General features: G+C 37.3%; 2 protein-coding genes across 3 annotated transcripts in view; one reads left to right on the top strand and one right to left on the bottom strand.

Moving 5' to 3' along the window:
* LOC126561228 (microsomal glutathione S-transferase 1-like) overlaps positions 1 to 26,612 on the top strand; it is a 160,934-nt gene that overhangs the window by 2,889 nt on the left and 131,433 nt on the right. The window contains exon 1 of one of the 2 annotated variants that reach the window (XM_050217179.1): positions 8,258 to 8,270. The exons of the other annotated variant lie outside the window; for it this stretch is intronic. The gene's annotated coding sequence lies outside the window, so the exon portion shown is untranslated. Of the gene's footprint in view, positions 1 to 8,257; positions 8,271 to 26,612 lie in introns of those variants that run through there. 2 annotated transcript variants of the gene reach the window in all.
* Positions 2,262 to 24,834, bottom strand: LOC126567855 (stromal interaction molecule homolog). The gene is made up of 9 exons (XM_050224180.1): positions 24,381 to 24,834; positions 18,792 to 18,976; positions 18,371 to 18,719; positions 18,123 to 18,295; positions 17,459 to 18,026; positions 15,495 to 15,542; positions 7,752 to 8,172; positions 7,163 to 7,336; positions 2,262 to 2,748 (listed from the first exon to the last, which is right to left on the bottom strand). The coding sequence occupies exons 1-9, from the start codon at positions 24,829 to 24,831 to the stop codon at positions 2,271 to 2,273; spliced, it is 2,847 nt and encodes a 948-aa protein (XP_050080137.1). The 5' UTR covers positions 24,832 to 24,834; the 3' UTR covers positions 2,262 to 2,270.

Here is a 26,612-nt window from a genome sequence, read left to right as displayed (position 1 = left end):
CATTGAAAATCCAAAATTTTTGTTTATCAGATCTGAGGTGATTGTGTTATTAGCCCTCGTTTCAATCAAAATACACCATTATTTACGAATGGTATAACCCCTTAGCCCATCTTTCTATCACTTTTTTTTTGTTTCCCTATGAACATCCTTCATTCATGCACAAAATGTTCCTTTTTCAATTTAGTTCGCTGGATGTCTAGGCTAAAAATGTTCCACTTTTTCTTTAGTGTATCAACCTGATACGAAAAAAAACCCTCTAGCTAGATGCACTTTAAGTCTAAGATTGCTTTTTTTTCAGATTTGTTCTGCGTCACCCTGAACTAAGGTTGAAAATAATAGTTTAAATTGCAAGGGAGATACGGGAGACTAATAAACATTGAAAAACGGAAAATAACTAACGTAAGACACGAAGGGATAGTGAAAAAATACAAGGCTTGACATCATCGGTGCCAAATGGTCCAACTCAAACTAACATTGCAAATACGACCACACTTCACGTAGCTTATTCTGTCGAAGCATATCGTGTTGTAGTGTTCTTACATAGTTATGCAACGTTTCAACCATATCACGCACTACATCTTCGTTCTCCTTCTTGATTCAGTTTAGCGAATTCAGTTTCGATATAAATTTGTTGTTTTCCTACTAAATTAGGCTATCTGATAATAGACTTGTTTTCAAAAAGTTTTTACACTTAACCTTCGCTTCCACACACACACACACTAACTACGCCTCTTTCGAGTATGGAAGGGTTATTTTTTATAGTTTTGTTTACCTTCGCGGCTCACTCATATCGCTTAGAATTTTGTCAGACTTTTCGGATGTCGGTTTAAGTGTGTAAATGTCCGCCAATAATATAAGACCACTTTTATGCCCGCTTGTCAAAAACCTGCTTCGATACTTCGATACTTCTACTAGGTATCACTTAATATTTTTTTTTTTTTTTTGGAGAATGATCATCAGTAACTGCACTATCTATAGCGTCTTTGTTTTTGTACAAAAGTTAATCAAAGATTGTGCAATAATAAAAAAAAACTTAAAATATGTTTGAAAATTGTGTGACTCAACAAAATCTATCTTTTTTTTTATTAGCACACCTAACCAAACTTAGGGTTGAAAAATGTAAAGGAGAGATGCCCAAATTCTATAAAGATTTATTATCTTAAAATCGATGAATGATCATGTTTTATGGTACTATGTGTTTAAGGCATACATTTTTTTTCAGAATCAAAAAAGCGACTTATAATAGATTTCGTGATTTATTCAACGACAGAAACGTGTTACTGAAATGTTCAACTGAATTTTAGAAAAAAAAATTATGTAGATTCGTTAAAACATGGCGTCACAATCACATTTTTACCTGATGCGCAATAGCTGGTGATCTTATTTTATTGGCGGTCACTGTATGTGTGTAGTTTACTATTGTGCTAAGTTATGTTCATGTGTAACCTCTGTAACAATCGCGACTTTCAGTTGTTCGCAATCGATTAATAGTGTAAAATTCCTGCCCTAGCTTCCCATGCCGTCCATTTTAACTAATTTTAATAGCTAACAGCCGGCGACCGAGACGTACCTTGCACGTAGAAAATCATGGCTCCACCCACACGTACAAACGGACGAAACGAAACGGTTAGGCACTGCTGCAAGGTAAATTAAAAACATCAAAGAAACATAAAAATGTTGGATATCCATTTTGTTTTCTGGAACAAGCCGAAATGGATCTGATTTTAAAATTAATCGTTACAAAACTACACATTTTCGCAGCGAACCGCTTCTGGAAGACAAAAACAATGAAACATCATTGTCTATTGTTCAAATTTTATAATAAAAAAGATCAATAAATAATGGTACAAGGTCACTCTACTCGACGCTGCGAAGATATTTGAAAAATTGTTATTGTTGAGCCATCGTCGTTATGTGTGGGTGTGTATGTATGTGTGTGTGTATATGGGTGTGTTTGTGCTTTTAACGTGTTCCCAGAGCCGTGTACGTCTACGTGTAAAGCTTAACCTATATATCCCTTACAACCTAATTAACGGAAGTACTATGTCAAAAGGGGTCCGTCGACAGGCACCGACCGTACACTGCTGTTGTCATCTTCGCCGATCGGCTTACCGTACCGCGACGACAAACGTCGACGCTGTCGTCGTCGTCGTGGACCGGACGACGAGTCCGGTTGCTGCTGCTGTTTTTTCCCGCCAGTTATCGTACCCGTGTCGCTATGTTTGCTGCTGCTGCTACTACTTCTGGTGCTGCTACCTCTGCTACTAACGTTATTGCTGTTTCTTCGACTTTGCAAAGCGCTTCCCGAAAGAAAACAGCTTCCGGGGGCGCTTCTTAACGTCCTCGTCGAAGATGGACGAATCCGTCGACCCGGCATCGTCGGGCTGGTACAGGGCTGTGCCTGCAGCGGGAGCGACTGCGTCTCCGAAGGCCATCGTCGCAGACTTTTGGCTGCCGCCTCCGTTTCGCCGAGCAGGCTGGAGTACATCCTTCCCGTGCTGTTGATGCTGTTGCGGCTGCTGTGAAACTTTACCGTCGACGAACCGCTGCTGGAGCTGTTGCTGGTGCTGTATATACTGCTGATGCTGCGGTAGTTGCTGCTGGTGGAAGCCAACGAGCCCTGTGGCGGCACCGACCGGGGCAAACGATGCTGGCGTCGAGACTGTTGAAGCTGACGGTGGAACAGGTACCGTTGGGGATTCCAGGGTGACCAGGTCCGTGCTGTCAGCTCGGGCCATTTGAAAGAGGCTAAAACATGGAAATGGTTTGGTTAGAAATAGTTGAACATTTGAATTGAAATTCTTGCAATGATTTACGTATTATCTTCTGCAATTTAATTCTTTTTTCTCCACTAAAGTAATAAGTTAATAACAACCCTAGGAAAGGCTATTCTGTGTTGCTTTTCAATTGTTCAACGCATAAAATTTCCTAGGATCAAGTATCATAGGTTGTACTGATTTATTTCAATTTTTTTAATGTAAAAAAACATCATAAATCAGTCAGTGAAATTAAACAAACACAAGGAGACAAATACATACACGGAAAAGAAAACTGTTGAACATTACAAAAATAATGAGTAAATCACAGCATTATAATTCAACAAACTACGAATAACAAATACGCTCTCAGTCGAAAAGAGTTTTAACAATATTCACATTACGCATTATTAACGATTTGAAATCATAGCCGGAATCACGAAAGTTACAGTTAAAAAATCGTTAAAAACTTAACAGTGATTAAAAATTAACCACAATATATAACCATAAAGCATTGTATTGACACTAGAACAACCAAGATTAGGAAAGTACCACTTCGACCGGACCAGTCAAAATGACTGGTAATTTTTCAGGGTGGATATCTCGAGTTCTGTCTAACCTATTTTTTTCAACACGTGTGATTTCAACGTGTGATTTAATCCTCTATGACTTAGGATTGTTGTTGGTATATTGGCCTAGTAAAATAAACCCCCTCCTACCCAAACATAAGTAGAGAGCATGGATGACAGGGGTCTAGAAATAAATTTGAATGAGTTGAGTAAATCTTCGACCTAGAATAGACAGCAAGACGATCCTCTAAGACCCTTCTAAGAATTTTGATGAGCTGGTCGATACCACGATTCGAGATTCGACTAAGCGGTACATCTTTAAAGCATAATTTTCACCCACAATTTTATCCGCCATTATGGTTAGGTAAAGCAAAAAAAAATCATATATTAACAACAAAACCAGGCATAACGGAGCTTCGATTCATGTGAAAATTTTTTGATCGATAATTAATTATTCACAAAATGCTTTAAAAAGCAAATTTTTATATAAGAATGTACAAACATGTCGACAGCAATATTTTACAGACCTTTAAAATGTGTAATTTGATTCAAGATTAATAATCTTCTTTCATTCATCAATTTTAACTGCACACCCTAAGACATGTTAAATTACGGACGCCGAAAGCAGATGCGATACAAATTAAGTCTCACTAAAACAGTATCAATTCACTCGAAATTTTTACACGTGTTTGACGTGTTTGACGTTAACTAATCGTATACTGTTAAACCATCGTTTATTTTAACATAAACGATTACTAAAAGAATTTGTTTTAATCACAATGAACTTCTAACGAAGGTTAACTTTTTTAATCTTTCGCGATTCCAGCTCATATTTATTTTTTGTTGGCCGTTACTAAGAAACAAAGGATTTTTTAAAATTAATTTAAAATCGTTTCACATTGATGAATAAACAATCTAACAATAAAGCGATAAAGGGTATCCCAGCATTTTTTGACTCTTTCCTATGTTATGTGCCGCGTATATTTTTGTAATCGTCCCGAGTTTTTTGACGAGTGTCCATATACTTTTGTTCTCGTCCCGAGGTTTTTTGTCGTGAGCCCAAATATTGACGTGCCAAATATATACCGAGGTTCCGGGACAATATTTCCGAGGTTTTTTTGACGTGTTCCGAGACAATTTCGTTTTTATCCTTCTATTTTTGGCACGTCCCTATATGTTTGAGGTTTCTACTACTATTTTTGATTTCGTTTTGATATGCTAGAACTTAAAGTGAATATCTCGTGTATATATTCAAATAAATTACATTAACAATTTTACAGAGTTCCGTAGACTGCTCATAAACTTTTATACGAAAAATTCAATCTAAATTCTAGAATAAAATGAAATAAAAACCAGTTGAAAGTGTCTAAAATATATGCGACCGTGTCAAAAAATTGAAGGAACGCGTAGAAAACATCGGAACAAGAACAAAAATATTTGGGCTCACGGCAAAAGAAAACATCGGCAACGGATCAACAATATATGGGCACGCGTCCAAAAATCTTGAAATACCCTGTAAATTGTAATAACCTAACACAGAAGAAACAGGATGGTGTGGCTTCTTAAACAATATAGAAAAAACGAAACAACAAAAAATTAGTAAAAGCTGTTATCGTCTGTTGGCAGCGTTGCTGTAGAGAATATTTTAAAAGTAGGGAGCACAAACAAGCAAATATTATGCGTAAGAGATAAGGAAACTCACGGAACGCATCATTGTATGTTGTTGTCTTGCACTTTCCAGGAAGAACTTTGTGCTGGACACAAACACACGAATACGTTTGCGTTTGTCGCTTTTTGCACTTTTTTCTTTCTTTCTTTTTTTCTCTCTCGCTCTCTCTCTCTCTCTCTCTCTCTTTCTCTTTCTCTCTCTTTCTATCTTTTTCTCTTTTTCTCTTTACTTTTTTGCATATTACTTTAAACTAACTATCTGAAAAGTCGCAACCGCAATTTGCAACCATCTATAATGCCATAATGAGTTTTTTGCATTTCTTCTATTTCCAGAGCAACGAAATAAATGTTTTATCCATCAAGTGTCGTTTCGTTACACTTGTTTTTTAACACCTACAGTACACCGAGGAGGGACTCGTTTATATCACTTTTGCTACTATTAGTACTGCTATTCTTATCGTGCAGCTTTTGCTGTCTGAAATAAATGACAAACATAATATACAACGAACACATAAGATGAGAAAATGTGATCGCAAACGATTGTTGTGCTGCTTTAGGATTAAGTGGGGGGTGTGTGTGTGTGTTTTCCCCTCGTTCGAACTTATCGAACCTTGGGTACGAAAAGGACTTTAGCGTTTGTATGGTAAGAGTTTTGGCATGTACTGATTGATGTACACTGTGTAAAAAATTATCCGTACAAAGTAAGCCAATGCAAATAATTGTTTAAAAAATGTTTAAATTGTGTTAAATAACTTTTTAAATGTTTCTAAACTTCATGTATTCAATGCTAAAATCAATCCTTTTTGTAAGTAAGTTCTTGTAATGACTAATGCAGTTTATCTAAAGAATTCAGCCTATTCAGCCGTCATTACGAAATTTTTTTTAAAATAATGAAGTTCATCCAATATTTAGACTCTCATTATTAAAACATCATCAAATCTGTGCCAAAAAATTCCGTACGTCCATACAGAGGGAGTCTGTTATTAAATTTATATAATAAAAACTGTTTTTTTTTTAGTTGGATTATATCATACGTGTCAAAAAATTTCACACGTATGAAGTGTCCCACATCAAAATCCGGGATTAAAATTCGAAAACTGACTGATCTCAAGAAGGCAAGTAAAAGGTTGTCCCACATTGCAGGCGTAGTAAATTGCTTGCGATCTTTGTTTCACAATGTGCTTCAACCTTCTACAAAAAAAACCCCTGGAGGCTGTTCTCCTATGAGCTCGCCAGATAAGGCTCACCTAATTTTACAAACTCATTATCCTACGACAATTTTAACTAAATCCTAAGTTTAGCACCTCCAAACTTAAAGACAACCTGACACTGAAAACGGGTATCGAACCATGCAGAAGGATATCGAGGTTACTTTGCTCCGAAGAAGCCGGTTATCGCTACCAAAAATATGAAATAGTGGTTGGAGTATGCACAAAACGACTTCGTCAAACCGGACTAGTTTTGGCAGATGGACATATTCACGTACGAAACCAAATTTGTTATCTTTTGCTCAGACAGACTGGTGAGAGTCTGGCGCAATTTAAATACTCAAATTGGATCCGAAAATTCTGCGACCGACTGTGAAACATAGTGGAAATTATGGGATCACTTTGAGCAAAAAATTCGAATACTCCCAGGCCAGAATAAAAACCAGCTGAAGCAGGTTCTCGTGCAAGGACGAAAGAATTTTTCGTCTGAAATAACTTTAAAATTGACTTTCTCGATGAAAAGTCGTTTGCAGAGCTTAATAGCAGCTAACATCGCAGGTGACATACGGAGTATTATCTAGATCAATCGGGTTCAATAAACTGTATGTTTGTTCGTTATACGGACAATTTCTTGACTTCGATTTTGGAAGAAAAAATGGTTAAACTTTTTTATCATCTTTTAGAATTGTTTTTTGACCGTCATAATTAATTGTAAATAAAAATAAATAAGAATTGTTTTTTATCCGGAAAAATCAATGCTGGTTGATGATAAGAATATATACTACTTTGTGAAATAAATATAATATTTGTTTCGTTTGATTGACTATGTTTTACAAATTATTTTGTATCCCTGTCCTTGCTGTACGGTCATTTTTTTTACACAGTGTATGTTTCGGGTACATTGTCCAATTTGAGGATGTGGGCGAAATCAATGCAATTGCAATTCTAAAAGTAAGCTTACCTCTGCGAGGATAATGTCTTGCGGGGCGGAGGCATCGGTGCCTTACCGACCGCACTCGGTACGACCTGGGGCAGTTTGGCTGGAGCCTTCTTCCCCCGCGGTAACACACTACGGTCAATTGTTGCCGGCGATGACGACGATACCTGGCATTCGTCGCCGAGCAAACTTTGTGCACTAGGGGTCAATCGAAAACCCATGCAACCAAAAGGAGTGCGCGCATATACATAATGTGAGAAATAATTGTTTCAAGAAGAACACCATATATAAAAAAAAACATCGTGCCAAACCAAAAGAACAATAGAGATGCAGTTTAGTTGCAGACGAAACATACATTGCGCAGCGACCGGAGACAGTTGTTGCAACGAACAGAACGGAATAATGATGTAAAAAGTTCATGTTGCAGTGTTGATGTGACAGGTGATCGATTTATGTGTATATCAGGATCAACAGCGAGATAATACGTACACATGAAAGAAAAAAGAAACAGAAAAATGAACAAAGATCAACATAACGAAATGATAGTTAGAATTAGGGCGGAGCTGGAACAAGGAAGATCGATTCGGATGGAATGTTGAGGAAACAATCTTACCTGTCACCGACAGAGTGCTCGCGTGAGATAGATGGGAAGGCCACACCGGTAGATGATGCCCCATACAGCGAAGATGAGGACGGCAAAGTCGGATGAATGCTGGACGGTGGCCCTGGGACGGAGTAGTTCGAAAGGCTCGGATAGCTGCCACTACTACTAGTGGTGGTGTTGGTAAAGCTGTTGCTGTTGGTATTGGCTGGACCGTAACCGGTCGGTATGCTACCGGTCGCCGATGATGCGTACGAAGCGGCCGTACTCGGGGCGATGATGCCGGTGTTAAGGGTGTTGAGGGCGCTCATCTGCAGGTTGGAGGTGGACGGACAACCACCAAGGAAGAATGTCACCGTGTCGCGTTCACGGTCACCTTCATCGCTGGCGGACGAATCGTCCCGACCACCGCGGCAATTGGTCTCCAAATATCCTACACCAAGAAACCGGGATGATGTTAACGACCAGGTGAGGGATCCACAGGGTAGAAGGCCAGGATGTTCCGTTCCAAACAACATGCACGATCGATATGTTAACAGAACGCATGGAACAGGGTACAGACGGGGAGGAAACGGGGGTAGCGGGAGGGAGTAAAAGAAAAAGAGAAAACAAAATCGAATGAAATTAAACACAAATGAAAATGGGGCAACGTAAGCGGATCAAAGGAGCAAGAAATAACGTGTAAAGGATAATGCTATGTTCGAACACAAACCCTACGATACACCGACCTATTGCGCACACAGAACAATACAAATCTACGGTCTGTCAGTCGCTGGAATCGTGAATGTTAATATTGCAATTGTTTCGTTCTTGTCATTGTTTTGCTCAAATCGCTGTTGTATTCCTTTTCCGTTTTTACATGTTTGCAACAATTTTTATGTTATCAGGTGCGTAATGTTGTCATATTATGTGGAAACCGTGGCCGTTTTTTAAATGCTGCTTATCTAAAATATATTTTTCTTACTCCACTATGGTTTTACAGTTTCTCCAGAATAGTCGATAATCTTTTGGACAATAAACAAGTACATGTTTCATGTAACCTTTTTTTTAATGTGTGACTGGTATCTATAAAACAATCCTAATTGATAGTTAGGACCTGATCCTCCTAGCTAATAGCTCTACCAAAAAATATTTTTCTAGGTTCTAGTAGCTTTTAGCAGTAGTAAAAATCAAATTGAAAATTTTTTCAATGCGCAATTGCACTTGAAATAAATTTTCAGTCGAAAGTCAAGTTAAATGTATTATTTTATTCAAATTTACTCACAGATAAATAATGTCAAATATATTTATCGAATCGAAAACTGAATTGTTTTTAAAATCATGTAGCTCGCTTTGAGTTACAAATGTCAAGACGATAGTGCTAAAATATTTACTGTGACCACCAGCTATTGCACAACAGGTAAAAATGAGATTACACAATATTTTATAAACTTTTGGACAAAGCCAAACATCCTATAGATAGTCCAGTTCATAATGATCATTCTAACAAAATTTGGTGAAGTAGAACTAGTAGGTATAACTAGAAGTATTAAAATCAGCTCTTTGAAAAGTTCAGGTCTTATATTATTGACGGTAACAGTATATCTTTCTACTAGAGATCCAAAATCCAGATCTCTACCATTAAAGTACAAAAGAACGCTACTTTATCCCGAAGCTATCGATATTTATTTTACCTATAATTTTACCTGCAAATGGTTCACACGGGCGTCAAAAAACGAAATGTTTGCATATTGATGTTCCGTAATCTTCGAAGCAAATAAGCTATATATCTCAACGTGAGTTTAAGTTTAGACTTCAAAAGCACCCGAGTAGCACGACCACGGGCACGTTCCGGGCAGGTCACGTCATGTCAAATCAAGGGATTTTTTTTCTTTTTGCTACGACAGTAGCTAACCAGATCGCTATGTCTAATTAGTATACGCTAAACTGTGACCGTTCGGATCGATTTTTTCTCTACATGTTTCCTTCAATTAAGTTCAATTTTCGTTAAGTATCGGTACATGCGCCGGCCCAGGAAGGATCTAAGTCTGAAAAAAAACGTTCGCAAACACATACAAACACCAAGGGCAAAGTAAGACGAGATGAACCATGCGCATAAAGAGACGTACGTGTGTTATGGAATGTGTTTATGGTATGGTCCAATGAGTCGTTACTCTTTATGATAGTTGCTTGTTACTTTTAGTTTTTGTACATCGAGGCATCTTTTAGTTATTTTACAATGCACATGAAATAGCATTAGCATAGAATCTAAATAAGCTTTAGTAATCATATTGCTGTTTTCCGTTTGTTACATCCAATCAATCCAGGGGCTTCATTAGTAGAGTAGTAAGCAAGCCACAAACATAAGCAAGCTTGCACACACACACCCACACACACACACAGTTGTACATACAGCTTTTGGGGTAGTAATAAGTAGCAAAAATACATAGCAAATGTGCAGCGACACCAAGCAACTGTTCAGACGTTTGCTACAAAACATTAACAAATTCGCAACAAAGCGCATATGGTTAGTATCAACTTGACTTAATAATTTTACCTTAGAAAAGCTTCGCACATACACGCGTTCATAGCAAAAAAATCATGAATTTTTTTGTTTTATGTACGTGTGTGTGTGATTTTGTATATATTTCGGTGGCAATTAGGGGAGGATTGTGCAAAGAAAAAGAAGCGACCAGAAGAGACAGATAGTTTATTCTTACTGCAATTCGAAATCTTACCTCTGAGCTCTTTGCGGAACTGGTAACGTCTTTGGCTTTAGGCATACCTCCCCAAAAACTGTAACGCTGTATAAGGTGTTGCGGTACAATACGAACATACACGTTTCCAAACGTACGGATCCGGCTCCATCATGCGCGTCATTTTGACTAATAGTTAGCAAGCTTTCAGGAATATGTATGCATTTATGTGGATGTGTATGTGTGTGTGTGTGTGTTTGTAATTGTGAACGTGTGTATGTGTGTGTGTTTGTTTATGGAGAGCATTTGATGGCAAAATATAAAACCTTTTCAATATTCTTCAATATTCAAAATGCCAAACTTTGATAGAAGATGGTCTATTATATTAACAACTAGTAAGGAATACAGCCTGGCCGTTATTACGAAATAAAGAAAAATATTAACAGCTAGTAAATTAAGCTCGAGAATACGGCACCGAACCGTAATACTTAAATTAATTAAAAACAGTATATTTGGCATAGAGCTTGCTTCATTACGGGAGAACTATTGTGTTTACAAATTTAATGTATATTTTATAATTAATCTGCTTAGAGATAATTATGTCATTCCACAGCAAAACTTTTAACGAATCTATAGCAGGAAAGGTTGTCCGTATCATCCGTTCAAACTTTCTTCTCGCAAGACAAATACACACGCACACACACGCACACAAACATAGACCCCACACATTCACAAAAACGAACTCAAAATAATGAAGTGTAACAGGTGTTCTTACGGAAAGGGAAACAAATAATAAACAAACATTCCGAGTTGGTTTGCCTGTTTGTGTTTATTATTTAACTTGCCTACGGTTTCTATTGCGAATTTGACCGTCAAACAACTCAAGACTAGCGGATGATTGCTAGCGATAGACAGAGAAAGTTCAGCACATAAACCAAACATGTAACGTAAAGCGACTCATCATAAAAGGAAATAGTAACGATCATTATCCTCGTATTTGGGTCTGTTGTTTTTGTTTTGTCTTATTTTTCCATTGCAGCCGTCATTCATAAATAAGTTGCGATATTAAAATGTTACAAATCATTTAACAGCACGCTTCTGTAGTAAATCGATTAAAAGTTTAAAAATCTGCTTAACCCTTTTTGTTTTGTTTTTTTTTTATGTAAAAAAGTAATACATATGGATTATTAAATAATAAAAAAGAGAACTTAAGCGGTTTATAAAAAAGTTGCTCGATAGAAATGTTAAATGAAAAGATAATAAATAATTTAAGTTCGTATTTCGAACACACGACTCAATTACATATTGAGTTCGAGGAAGCACACAAACACATATCGCCTAACGTTCAAAAGCAATTATGCTCGAAGTACTTGTCACCATTATAGTTTAGATAAATAGTTAACTCTATTCCAGGCAACCGGCTACACGGGTAGTCAAACCACCGATTTTAATTGTTTTTTCTCCGGTTCTAGGAATCCAATTGACTTGATATTTATTTTTGTGAGCAAATTACAGCTATCTTCTGTTTCTCGAAAATCTGTTTCTCAGATTTTTTCATGCAGCAACCGGGCGACACGGTAGTAATCCACTTTGGAGGTTTACAACATTTTTACACGTAATGCAATTGTGGTGCTATATTATAATGAATTAATTTTTCTTCTTTCTATTGATGTACATACGTCACCTCTACTCTTAATCGTTTACAAGTAATGATTATTCAAAGATGACGTGGTTATACTTAACATGTAAAAATGTTAAAAATAATTATTTAAGTGCTTGGTACAATTTTCATAATGGAATACTTCTTGCAGCTATCAGACGAATAATTCACAATTCTAATGTCTGGATTTTACTACTAGTAAATAAGAAGTTACAGGTATTTTTGTTTCAATAAAAACCGTTACTAAAGAGCCGCCAACGTTATTAATGCATTTTATTCGCATTTGGGCTGTGTTCAGTTTTAATAATTTTGCTTTAATCATTTTTGACACGACAGGGCCGGGGTCGAACATCCGTTCGGACCGTTCCCCCATAGTATCATATATCCCCATAGCATAGTATACAATTACGTGGTATCAGCAAGTCTAGAAAGCCATTCGATGTCCGGCGTGACCTATAGAGAAGGTCGTTAAGCCAAGAAGAAGAATTTTGTGAACAATACATTTGGAAAGAATGTATGAATATTTGACAATAATGTGTCGTTTTATGTTTTTTCGACCGTTCTTCTTTTAAGCGAATTAAAAAAACTAATGTGTCGTTTAGGATAATACGACGACGTGCCGTCATACTTATCAAAAATTTAATAAAATCAATTATGTGTCGTTTATCTTCGTGTTTTTCTTACTATGAAGAACGAGGTATGTTGTAACGGATTTTTTTTCAACCAAAAACACCTTTAATTTGCTGATAGTAATATTCTGAAAATTCATATTATATCCCGTAGCTTACAGGTACACTATAAACTGTTAGAAAAATTTTTTTCACCAATTTTGTTAAAGCACTAAAATAAAAAAAAAAGATAGTTTTTTAGCAAAGAGATTCATAACTTGGAAATTACTTCGAATTGCGACAGGATATTTAATTTAATTGATAGAAAAAGAGGTCATTTTTATCATATTATTGTATTGATATTGGATTACGTAAAAAAATGTTATAAGTTTTCAGAATTGCTGGCTACAAAGGTAGCCCGGTTGCCTGGGTTATGAAGTTTTTCTGGTTGCTCGGGACAGGGTTAAACTTGTGAGAAAATACAATGCATCCTTCTTTTTTACTATTATTTAAAAAAAAATATGTAAAAACTCATAGCTAATAATAAATGAATAAAATTCGCACAAAATATCAAAAGAGCATTCAAAGCGTTCTAATAGTATGGGGAAATAATTATTGCACAAAAAGCTAAAACGTTCATTCGATGCATACAAATATGCAACCTAGTGGAAAAATACAAAGATTAGTTATTTAAGTAGCCTCGGCATGGACGGTAAACGATTGAAGTAGAAATATGCAAAACCTTTTAAGAAAAAACATGAAATACACCAATAGTAATGCCAGGGAAAGCACACATATGTCACGAAATAAGCGAAGCTAAATTTGGAAAATTAATTCACAGTTTTAAAATACTGCACAATACCAGTAAAACTTATTACGACGTGATAAAACAGAAAAACAATATAAACCAACAAAGAGCCACGTAACGTAAGAGAAGTCACAGAGCGCGATCTGGACAAACGAAGAAGTCAAATATATAAACTCATCTATCATCACACTTGAACATGTGAGTTATGCACTAGTGCTACTAGCAAAAAAAGACAAAAATTATAAGAAAGATGACTACAGAATGAGGAGCACAATTAATGACTGATAAAAATGTTGTATACTTTGCTTCACTCTTTGATCGATCTATCGTATCCTCTTTTAAGCTGCAGTAACGATATTTCTCTAGCCGCCTTAAAACATCGCTACAGCGTGACATTATTACGCTTGCAAGTCATAGTCCTCAGCTTTCATAAGCTTTTAACGTAAAAATAACGTAAACACAACAATTAAGCTTTTAAACAACATTAAATAACTGCACAATATAACATAAATTATATACTCATACAAGTTGATAACCGCAAACATAAATACTCAAAATAAGCTACTCTTATTTATATGGTTTTTTTCTTTTCTTTTTTTTTTTTTGAAAAATCAGCAACATATTACGGCATACTCATGGGTATCTGTTATTATTACACTTTCACAAATTATTGATAGGTTTGTTGTTCGGTACAGTAAAGGAAAAATTAGGATTACTGTATCAGTTTTCGACAGTTTACTAATTTTCGGCAGGTTAGCAAAAGAAGTCCAATTCGAAAAAAATCGTTAAATAAATATTCTTTCAACTACTTTTTAAGACCAATTTTTGTTCGTCAAATACGAGTTTTTGGCACATTTAGATGCATAGTTACCGAAATATCGAAATATTCGCGCACCGTTTGCGAACTTTCGTTCGATTTGCTTTGGACCGATAGCTCGGAGCTTTCGTGATTAACCAAACTAGTGCATGAAAAAACTTGAAGTGCTATTTGTCTGATCGATGAAATGGTTTTAAAGTATTTCAAAGCTCGTTTAGATTTTAAAATCCCGATAAATAATGTATTTTCCACTCTTAGAGCTACCGAAAACTGATACATGGTAAATGTGGATTTTTTACAGCTCAATCCTATGGGATTTCTTGATCTTCTTGTGTGATTGACGATTCTTGTGTTAGGTGACGTCAAAATCTAACAGTTTTAAAACGAAAATGGCCAACATAAAACAAATTATTTAATCACTGTTGACCAAAAGCTTGAGCAAAATAACAACAAAAAGCGTTTTAAATATTTTCTTTTAATCAATAACCCCTGTTTTAGAGTTTCACATCCTGTATTCGCAATGCCGAAAAAAGAAACACAGTCTGACGATAATAAGGGATCATTCTGCCGAAAATAGGAGCAAAATCAATGTTTGCATTTTTATGAATATTACTTAAAGATTGATTGAAAACCCTGAACCAGGTATAATGAAACATTCTTCGATAGTTTAACAACCAAAAAAATACGACTTTACACTAAACTTATTGATATTAATAAGGGTTTTCAAATGTTTTACTACGCCTTAGTTGGTCGAAATCTGTTACAGTTACCCAATAAGGAAATTCAATAGAACGTTGAGAACAGGGAAGCGCTGAAGATTATTTTAATTTTACAGTTACCAATATCGCAAACAATAACAAAATAGGAAAAAATTGCGATGGTGGAGAGCTTTTAAAAAACACAAAACAATAACAAATACGAAACAAATAACTAGCAATAAACAATTATGTAAAATGCGGCACAGTAACGCTTCAAGAATACGGACAAACAAAGTAGTAACGTTCCGGAACCGTCGAAACACGCAGCAACCGGTAGGAGAGCGACGGTTCCGAACCACACACACACACATTTATCGAAATGCACCACTCGCGGCGTTGTTGTTGGCGTTGGAAACATTTTTTGGGGAAGCCGGGCATGTTGTTATTCCGATGAGAACATAGAAAAATTGTCAAAGCTGATCGGCTTACCTTGCACGGAATCATCGTCCAGATCGTCCTGACTACTCGACAATCGGGCTGCTCGTCGGAATTGGTGGCGGTAGTAATATTGGTTGGTGATGGTGTTAAGAAGAAAGATAAGGGAAAAAAACGTATGAAAAAGGAAAGATCAGTATGATACAATAGGATGCCAGTTAAAAGCCAACTCGTGATTTAAAAAAAAACAGTCATTAAAATAACAAACTCTAGTGTTGTGCTTAATTAATCTTTTTAGGAAGAGTCATTCATATGAATCTTAATTGAAGTGTCATTCAACTCAGGAATCGATTCTCAAAGATTCGCGAATCATCAAAGCTTAACGAATCATTAAAGATTAATGGTTTTATATTCGCTTCTGAAATTCAATTGAAATCAATTTTTACTGAAGGTAAAGTTTCATACAAAAATCGCAAAGAAAAACCTATACTTATCGCTCATTACGCATCAGTAGGCCGAGATTAGCATCTTTAAACTTTAAACTTAAATTAACTTAAATTAACTTTAAAAAGTTAATCAGTCATGAGAAAGAGATATATATATATATATATATATATATATATATATATATATATATATATATATATATATATATATATATATATATATATATATATATATATATATATATATATATATATATATATATATATATATATATATACATATATATATATACATAAAACAGGCTTAAACAAAACAAAACACTAAACAAAGCCGTGCAGCTAATTGCGATTATTAAAATAATTTCGGCCACATAGCTCGTAAGGCCACATAGCTTCACGTAAGGAAGACGAAGCTTACATACGGTGCGATAGAAGCAACATTTTTGGAGAATGTTAAGCAACGAAAATTTGATGCAGCACAATAGCCTAAGCTAAATCGCCAAATGTATGTTGCAGATAAATTTTGCCGAAAAATACGTTTCCAAAATGGATGATTGAAGAATGAAGTCTTTGAAAAAATTTAGTCGGTTAATATGAAGTCCATGATGGTTCCAATCATTCACAACAATGAAGGCATGACCTAACCTGACAAAGAACCTGATTTCAACGTGCACTACAACATTGATGGCGGTACATCGATAGTTTAGGGCCTGTTTTATTTTAGAGAAGAGCTCCCACTGGTGTTGATTTCAAGGACGGTGAAATTAAAGGTTGCCATCTAAATGCTCCGACGTATAAAATCCGGAGTATACACCGAAAAATCTGGATTTTATTCCGGAGAAGCTCCGGAGAAATTTTTATCGGATTAATCCGAATTACTCCAGAGTAGTAATGCGGAGTTTGCTCCGCATTACTACTTGTATTGTTCCTGAGAAATAACAAAATTGGCCACGAAATCACTGCTTATCGCAATGATTCGTAAGAATACCACGTACAAGTAATTCAAAATGCCTTGAAAATCAGCTTGCTTTGACTTTTTGTTGTAATTTATGCAAATGTTGCTCAAAAGTCATGGTGTTGCTATTGTTCATGAAATTATCGACTTAAATAAAAATAGTTCGAAAAAAAATGTCTACAAAATGATCCAAAACGGTTAAAAATCGATTTAACATTCCTAACCTCAAGACATCAAAATAGATTCATAAATTTTAAAGATATTGTCCAAATACATTGTGATGCTATTCTTATTTCGCTCAAGGTGTAAGTTCAAACAAATGGATGATAATTTCAGAAGCGAATAATAAAATTTAGTGCAACGATTAAAGAAAACAAAATGGGCAGGGGGGAAGGGGTGTGGGTGTTGGGTTGAACAATAATCGTTGGAGATTCACGAATCTTTCGTAAATCTTTCAACAATATTGAATTTTTCAAGATTCACTCATCTTTGATAGAGACATTCAGATTAATTAATTCATCTGAAAGATTAATTCAGATTCATGAAAATGAATCAGGTTCACCTAACACTCTCAAACAGCTCAATACAGAAGGCACGTGCGTGCACGAGACACTTACATCGGTAGGTTTTACCGGCGACACCGTTACGGTTGTACAGCAAATTTTCCAGATGTGCGATGCCACTGTTGTTGACGATACCGAAACCAAGCATCGTTTCGATCTGCTTCCATCGGTGCATTCGCTCCTGCAAGTCGTTCGTCACATCGTTAAGCGCATTGCGCGCCTCCACAATACTTCGATCCACATCGTCAATGCTTTTGCCGTGCGTCGACACAAATGCACCGACCAGGCTCGACCTTTTCTTTCGCAACTTTTCGCAAGCTTCGCGCGCCTGCTCGAGCTGCTTTTCGGCCATAATGCGCTTCCGGATGTGGTGCTTGTTTTCCAGTTCGTACGTCAACTGCAGCCAGCTCTGGAGTCCCTGTGGTGGTGTCCAACAGTGGTCGTGAATTTCCACCTCGGCTCGATTCAGCTCCGACCGCAGCACCTCGATCTCTTGCTTCAGCTGTTGCAACTCCAATTCGGAGCTGGACGAGGAAAGGGTCGGCGCTTCCCGGAGCCGCCTTTCAAGGTCCATCTTTTCTTTGCCCACGTTTTCCTGCTCGATTCGGGCCTGTTCCAATTCCTGTAACCATAAAAAGGCCGAGAACAGGAAACAGCACATAATGGATTAATGCTTCAAGAATGGATATTTCCCAATGATGGAGCGTGCCTACAATACCTTCTGCATCTCTTTCAGTGCTACTTCCGCCTTCAGCAGACCCTCGACATCCTTCGCCATGCGGCGAATGTGTATTTTGGCGCTCTTGTTCTGATGATAGGCATACCAGCTGCCTATGATTGCCGTTAGCAGAAGCGCTACCAGCAACAAATCTTTCCATCTAGTGCCGGTTTCTGTAGCGATACGAAAAAAAAATCGACTTCAGTACATGTCTCGCTCAAAAAAAATCTCATTACCATGATACCTACCACGTGGCGGCCCAAACAGCACGGCATCCATTGCTTTCAAGGCGATCTTTTGCTTGTGGATTGGATCCTTGATGCCAAGCACATTGCTCACGTAGTGCATATTGTTGACGGCCAGCCGGGGCAGCACCTTTCCGGTCACTTTGTGCAAACGAAACAGATGCACGTACTGTGGCAGCTGCACGCTTTGCGCCAGCCATTCGGTCGTTTGATCCACCGTCCAGTTGTGCACTTCCGAGCGTAACCAGGCCTCCCAAAGCTCTTTCACCGAGATGTGCATGTCGTCGTTGAAGTGGAATGCCTTATGTCGCTTCTCGTAGCCCGAGTCGTACTTAAGTTCTTCTCGTAAAAACTACAACAGAGCAAGGGAAATAAGCAACCGGGACACAGATGCCCAAACTAAGTGCTACTAAGGGCTACTTACGTCGTCAGATTCCGAAAGATCTATATCACCGTTATCATCGTCATCGAGCTGGCGATGTAGCGATCGTATTGCTTCCATGCCCAGCTGATCATGATGCGCCAGACAGTCAATATCGTCGATGGTACAGACATCTCCACCGACCATCGCACCACTTCCGTACGTGCCTGAAATGAGAAATAAAAAATCTTAGGACTTAAGTCAGTCATTTTGTTTCCTCTTGCTTTCATAGTTGGTCGCGTCAACAAACGGAGATGGCGGGTTGGATGGCTGGAACACGTACCATACAGCGTACAGAATACGATCGGCTAAATATTGCCGCTTTCAAGGGTGATTTGTAGAACGTGGATGCATCAAATTTGCTCGTTTGATTTCATCCTGATAAGCTTCGAACAAAGTAATACACACAAGGCGAAGCGGAATGAAACTATGTGCTATAATAATTATACAAACACACACACACATACATACAGGCATACAATAATCGGAGGATATTCTAACATCGGAATCTTATCAGTAATAGGGTTATTACACGTGGTAATTTTGGTTGTAATAATTCCGGAATTAAGATGTCAAACCGATTTGAGAGAAAAAAAAAGGAATTCGGCTCAACCTCACTTGTCAGCACTTGTGTTGAGATACCACACGAATTGCTGGAAGACTTTCAATTGCGAGCGACAGTTGCCACTCGAGTTGAAAGGTTTAATAGTTCTAGTGTGCACCAGAATAATGTGCTCGCCAAAAGGATCAGGGTTAATAATTAGCAGACAATTCCGACCAGCGACTTGCACTGAAAACCCCATTATTAGCTTATTTTTCATGTTGGTTTTCCAAACTTACATCAAACCAGCTGTGTGCAATACATATTGTATAATTAAATTAAAATAATGAGTTAATGATTCAACAAAACATGTTTAACTACTCTTTCTTCTTTTTTAGCTCTTCAATCTCGGAAAGCAGGATAATGGCAAGACAATTATTACTAGCCTTCTAGAACTAAGCTTTACCAGTAGTTCGATAGTGAGCCCTGCATACGGGGAGGCGGTCCGTGTGGAAAACGATACCCTGATCCACAATACTAAGACCGTCGCTAGGACCACCTCCTACTGCTTTATTACGATATAATAATAGTCTATACCTACACTCTGTCATAAAATGTCCGTACAGTTTAGGTCAACGAAAAGACCCCTTGGAATTTTTTTTTTTTAATTATTCTAAATTGTTTCTAAACTTCATGCATTTGCTACTACAGTTAGTCCTTATTGTAAATAAATTCTTGTAATGACACAAATTTAATATAATATTTAGACAAAACTGGTTTTATAAAAAAAAATCATCCTTCTGCATGGTTATCTCTACCAAAAATATGAAATAGTGGTTGGAGTATGCCCAAAACTACTTGGTCAAACCGGACTAGTTTTGGCAGATGGACATATTCACGTACGAAACCAAATTTGTTATCTTTCGCTCAGCCAGACTGGTGAGAGTCTGGCGCAATTTAAATACTCAAATTGGATCCGAAATTTCTGCGACCGACTGTGAAACACAGTGAAAATTATGTTGTGGTTTGGGGTGTTTCAAGTGAAAAATGCATCAAAAACGCGACGTTCATTAATACTACAATGGATTGATTGAAGTATTAAGGCATTCTGAAAAATAACTTGAAAGCAAGTGGAGCTTCTTTTAAAATTTTGAGCTTGACCAAGATAATTCCCCAGTCACTCCAGTCTCTAGACCTTAACACTATTGAGAATTTGTGGGATCACTTTGAGCCAAAAATTCGAGAACCCCCAGGCCAGAATAAAATTGTAAAATTGTATTGTACTACTTTTTAGAAGAAATATAATATTTGTTTTGATTGATTGAATATGTTTTATCAATTATTACCTAACCCTCTTTGCTGTACGGACATTTTTTAACACGGTGTATGTTTACAGTGTACAGTAAGTACGATGCGACCGAGACAATACCAGAGCCGGCATTGAATCCATTCAGGACTGTCTCCATTTGAAGGACTGATTATCCTGCTAGTATTATAACTAAGTCAAGGAATCCTGTATAGTGTTTCAAATTCTTTCGAGGTTGTACAGCAACAGAAGAAGAAAAAATGAGAGATAATACGTTTCGAATATACACGTTCCTAAAGACAAAGAGACGTATTAAGCCGTAGGCTAAGTTCAATTATCATCAATTGTTTTTCATTTAACCTTATCGGTCGATTGCCATAGACATACCGGTTTGTTACCAGTGTCGCCGTAGTTTGCAAGGTAACAAATGTGTTTCCTTCCGCTGGGCTGATCATACAAGGTTGAGAAAAATGTTCCGTGCCACTAGTATCAGCAACTTCCAATACCTATAATTTTACAACGTAGGAAAACCTTGTTGGAGACAAATTAAGTCCACTGAAGATACCTGGACAAAACCTGGTTTAGACAGCAATATATATACTATATAAAACCGAACATGCCCGGGCTAAGACAAAAAAAAAACAAGGAGGAAATGCCCTGCTCATTTAGTTCAAATGCACAGTCATCACAATACGGCAGAAAATGTCTTACTAAAAATACATAAGTTAAAAAATGTATACTATATGGTTCGATTCGCTTCTTCATTAATGCATACCCTGGATAATGTATGTGAAAAGCGTGTAAGAACCCTAGAGAACTGAATTTGAAATTTCCATGTGTTTGGAAGACACAGACCAAGACGCTTAAAAACAAGAAAATTAAGTAAGCACATTTTTGTCGAGCGTGAAGTTGAAGCGATCTGTATCCGGGTGACACGATCTTCATCTCTTGACTGCACACATTGTACACTTCAACCATTGGCATAGGTCATTTGATATGCACAGACCTGGTTCGGTTGTTTGTGGTGAACGGCTACAGCGAGCGAGTACATCCACACGCGATAAAACAACCTCCTACACCAAACGAACGATTCATATAATAGCATCTTTTTTATTAGTTTACACTAGGTAAACAGAGGGCTAATTAAAGTCGTACCTGTTTCTATCAAATACCTTTTAATTCCCTTGTACACAGGGACAAAACCCACCAGTCAAATTGAACAAGCCGCGACTCAGATAAGGCGAAAAACAGTAGCTTCTTGCGTAAACAAAACTGTCATGCATAAGTAGCAAGGCAGCATTAAGTTTTCGACGCAAAAGATAAATATCCTCAGTATCTCAGTATCTTATCCGGTCTATACGGTAGTTTGCATAAGGATTGTTTCCTCGGAACCATAATTCCAATTAGCGTCTATTGAACGGTGTTCAATTTGTGACTGACAATGCCTAAATTGGAATCGACGCCGAGAGGCCTCGTGGTTTGTTCTGGACGTACGTTGCGTACGGCACAGAGGGACCGTTTATGTCTTAAGAGACTTGGATCACGGGACCTTGTACATGCAATTCCCTTAATATGGAAATATAGAGTATAAACTTATAGCTAGAAAACGATTACGTTTAAGAGGTTACATCCATTGCCCTCTTCCTGGGTTGTTAAAACAAGCATTTAAAATATTTTACATTTCACTTAGCAGCATGCCAGAATATTAACGCGTGCATGCAAATGTTCAAAGATTGTAGCAAGCGTGAATTAATTGTTTTTCCTAATGGAGTTCATGATAATGAGCATGAAATGTTGGAATAATACACGATGCTGTTTGGCGTTTTGTTTCTATTGTACTTCTTATATCCTAACTGCATTTTATGATCCTACAAAAACTAAAGTGCTCACAACGGAATACGTGAATTGTGTGCATTCTCGAACTTTCGAATACACAGAAAAACACTGTGCTTAGTAGTAAAGAGTTTGAAACTTAAAACAGATGTACATACAGCGGTGCAATTTTGCAGTTATAGAAAGTTCAAATTACTTCGCGAGAACACTTCCTCGTTCGTGCTGCATGAAACATTAACAGCCCAGCTGAGTACGTTGGATCCAATCAGAAAATAATAAATTTAGTGAAACCTTATACCAATAACGGTAAGTGCCAATTATTGCACACTATGTAAAAAATGCTTTACTTCTTAATTTTTAGTACATATTAATGACTGACATCATTTTTTCCTTAAATATTCAGGGCTTCTGCTACAGCAACATAGATTACTTTTAAATGTTCACTTTACCGCATATTTAAATGCAATTGAAAATATTTACTACGGCACCAGTAAAAAAGAATGGGGTTTTAAGGGTAAACACAGCTAAGAATCCTGTATCACGAAATAAAGTTTTTTTTTCATCATCTATACCATTTCATCGTCATGTTTGTTTTATTTGTTTTGCAGCAAAACGTTTTTTAGAGTAAATTCTTACGATAAGGTAACATGAACCGAGCCTTTTGATAGATAATTACTTATTTTACTCAACTGTTCAATATTTGTATCAAATAAAGTTCATCGATCGCTATTACTGCACAAAGCAAGCAAGAAAAATGCGTTACTGCTGTGAGATGAAAAGAAATGACTCTAGGTCACGCAAGAGGATCACAATATAGTGAAATGGATCCAAGACATGGAGCATCATGGATTCCCTCCTATAACAAAACTGCTTTAATTTCCAGAGTTTAGTTTATCGATAAGGATCCCCCGCTTATCGATAAGGATTGTTATAGTAAATTTTTCAATGGTTAAAATGTGGCCGTAATACTGAAATAAATTACTAAAGAAATACATAATCGCGTTGTTCCTTGCTTGGAATCACATTCTTGCAGAACAATCTTATGATGAGGATTTAAATAACGTGAACAATAATTGGTCAGGGCGTGTGGGCAATCTTTAGATGCAATTTAAAAAATGTGCAATAATATATTCTTAACGATGAATTACTGTGCTGTAGTTGGATGTTTCAGTGAGTTTCAAAATCATTGCTGTTTGACTTTATACACAATTTTGCTGTTAAATTAAAAATATATAGTACTTTGTAATAGCAAATGTTAGGTTCTAGACAAACATTGTATAAAAATAGTGGTTCTACCGATATATGACAATGTTCTACAGACATATGGAATCTCTGAAACGTCTTCTAAGGTATGCAATAATTGGCAAGTGACCGTACACTAGCACGTATTGAAAATCTCAATTGAATAAATATGTCGAACTTTGTGGCGAAGCTTTAGAACGATTCCAAACAGAACAAGAGCGAGTAGAGTGAATAGGAATCGCCTAGATAATTTCACCGCTCACATTTTCTGCTCCATTCGAAGTGACTAAACGCTCGATGGTTCAACTGAAAAGTGTGTAAAACATAAATTATGCTCTCGGGTGTCGCCTTTTAGGTTCAGATTTTTACAGCTGGTCGATGTGATGGACGGACGGACGGACACCCGGGACGCCTCAAATGGTAAGAAGGAAGGTGAGACGATTTTCAGATGGAAAGGAAGAAACGAACAAAAAAGTTACAGATGAAGCAGAGGCATGCTCGTCGGTCTGAAAATTGAACGGTAAAAAGCTGGAAAGCGTTTTCCTTCCTGTTTGTCAAAAACGGCAACAAAGCAGGAAATGTAACACGAAATGTAAAAGAAAAGTAAAAGAAAGGAACAAAACCAACAACATTGGGGCTGGTGATCGATGAGGTTGTATCAAATACATACCGAATTCGTGGTGCACTGCCTGGGACATTGCTTGGCTCAGTACGGTGTAGGAATTGCGCGTTTCGAGCGGCCGGGAAGATTGTTGCGTGGACGAGGATTGGGGCGCCGTCGCCAGTGACGACGGTGGCTGCCGGGACAGGGCACGGTCCGGCACTGGTGGTGGCGATGGAGGTGCCGGCGGTGGCACCTGCTGATGGTAATGGACCGGTGGTGCATCGGGATGCTGGCTGGCTGGTTGATGGTGGTGCGGCGCAGCAACAGTTGGTTGATGGAGTTTGTTGTTCGAAGATTGCTGGTATACTGATTGTGGCTGGTGCTGATGCTGGTGGTTTGGTGCCTTCGCCGGGGTTTCAGCACCACTTATGTCTGCATCTGCGATCCCACCTAGCGGCAGGAGAAGTAGCGAACAGCAGCAGGCGAAGGCGTTGAAGTTCCTTGCTAAGTATCGCATCTCGAGCTAATGTTGTGCGAAAGCAAAGAGGAAATAAAACATATCAAAAACCATTCGCGCTTTTTAACTGGTTCAAAAGCTGAGTAACCATCTATTGTATCGCGTTTACTTCGATTGAACTAATTTATGTGGCTCAAAGTGCTATCCTTTCTATGCCACCCGAATTGATAGCCTGTGGGTTATAATTAACGTAACACGTTTATACAGGGTTTTTCTATCCAATTCACAACCTTAGCCATTAGGGTGGAGTAACTGCTAAGTCGTATAGAGAGGCGAATGTAATCTCAAACGAGTCTTTGAGATTACATACAAAGCCTCTGTAAATAAACTGTAAACAAAACTGCTCAGTCGTATGATTTTTGATCGTACTAACTTGTAAGGGATTTCATAGATTTTGGTCATGCAACTAAAACTGTCATGTTCATCTGTCAAACCGCAAACAAAATTCGATATAATCGTACTACCAAAAATCGTACGACTGAGCAATGACTCCAGCCTTAATCTCAACACGTTCCATTTATTCGTCAACATTTTATGGGACTTAAGCGGCTATTAGACCAGCGAAATCTCAAACCGGGTTTGACAGAAAAATGCCGAAATTAAAATCCGGATTCAGCATGCACAATTCAGATTTGCTTTGAGTGGCAAAAATCTGTCAAACAAGATGTTTATGGTTGTTTTCGCAATTGATTTATGGTGAGATCAATTATGGTGAACATGAAAAGAAAATATTAATTTCATTACTCGAAAGCTTCTATACATCATAGCAGGCTGTAAATGGACCCGTTGCTCGGTGAAGCCAATGCAATCGATGAAATTTTATACAACAACACCAGAACATTGCGATTTAGAAAATAATCTTATGCAAATTTCATGTGCATTTTAGAAAATGCCATCTTAGGAGGTTTTCTATTTTAACGAGATATGAAATTTATTTAAAATGAAGGGACCGTCAAAAATGTTCATCTCACACCCATAGCACATTACAAAAAATAACTGCGGAATTGTTCAGTTTTTCTTTTATTTTAACAGAAAATTTCGCTAGGCAAGTGTAATATCATGCCAGGAATAAAAAAAAAATAATAGCGTTCAACACAGCTGGATCCAATAATGCATATGCACAACATAGCTACCGTGTAAAAATAATCACTTTTTTTATATTTAGCTTCGATTTTAAAAATCGAAAGCCGAATTCTCGTTCTTGATACAAAACTACTTTGGGGCTGGACCAATTAATTTTTCCGATCCGAGATAACTTCTGTTGAACATGCTGGGACGTGCCAATTTCTACCATCTACCACAATCTAATATGGACTTTAAAGAAAATTTCCATCATAGTAGCAGGTAACAGTGTAGAGAGATTTCACTGTTAAATGTTCCAGCCAGCATTTGACAGTTATTACATCGAAGCAACCAATGTTTACATTGAATGCAAAAACGTTGAGAATATGACTGCATTAGTAAGTAAGTCCTATAGAATGTTGACAATGAAATGGAACGTGTTGAGATGAATGGCTAAAATTGTGATTTGGATAGAAACCCTGTAATTATCGTTTAAAAAATGGTTTCTAGGAGATCTTTTTCGCATGCCTCACACAGGCAAGGTAACATACGTGAACTTCACACCTTTCTTAACAATCTTAACCGTTAGCTAACCACCACCAGCATTTGCTAGCTAATGAACCATGGGACGATCCCGTGATCACAGCACCCTTGCAGAAGTACTGCTCATTTTTCCGGCCAGCCTTTTAATTGCTGTACGCCGTCGTGTGTCGTCTACT

The sequence above is a fragment of the Anopheles maculipalpis genome, chromosome X (assembly GCF_943734695.1).
Source record: "Anopheles maculipalpis chromosome X, idAnoMacuDA_375_x, whole genome shotgun sequence".
Classification (NCBI taxonomy): Eukaryota; Metazoa; Arthropoda; class Insecta; order Diptera; family Culicidae; genus Anopheles; species Anopheles maculipalpis.
This window is presented reverse-complemented; position numbering and strand designations above follow the sequence as displayed.

What these genes read in the sequence shown, in the direction of transcription:
- LOC126567855 (XM_050224180.1), bottom strand. Translation starts at nt 24,831, where the DNA reads ATGCGATACTTAGCAAGGAACTTCAACGCCTTCGCCTGCTGCTGTTCG. An exon ending in GCTGTTTGGGCCGCCACGTG is followed by an intron (nt 18,296 to 18,370) that starts GTAGGTATCATG and finishes GTATCGCTACAG; the next exon opens with AAACCGGCACTAGATGGAAA. An exon ending in CGCCGGTAAAACCTACCGAT is followed by an intron (nt 15,543 to 17,458) that starts GTAAGTGTCTCG and finishes TCCGACGAGCAG; the next exon opens with CCCGATTGTCGAGTAGTCAG.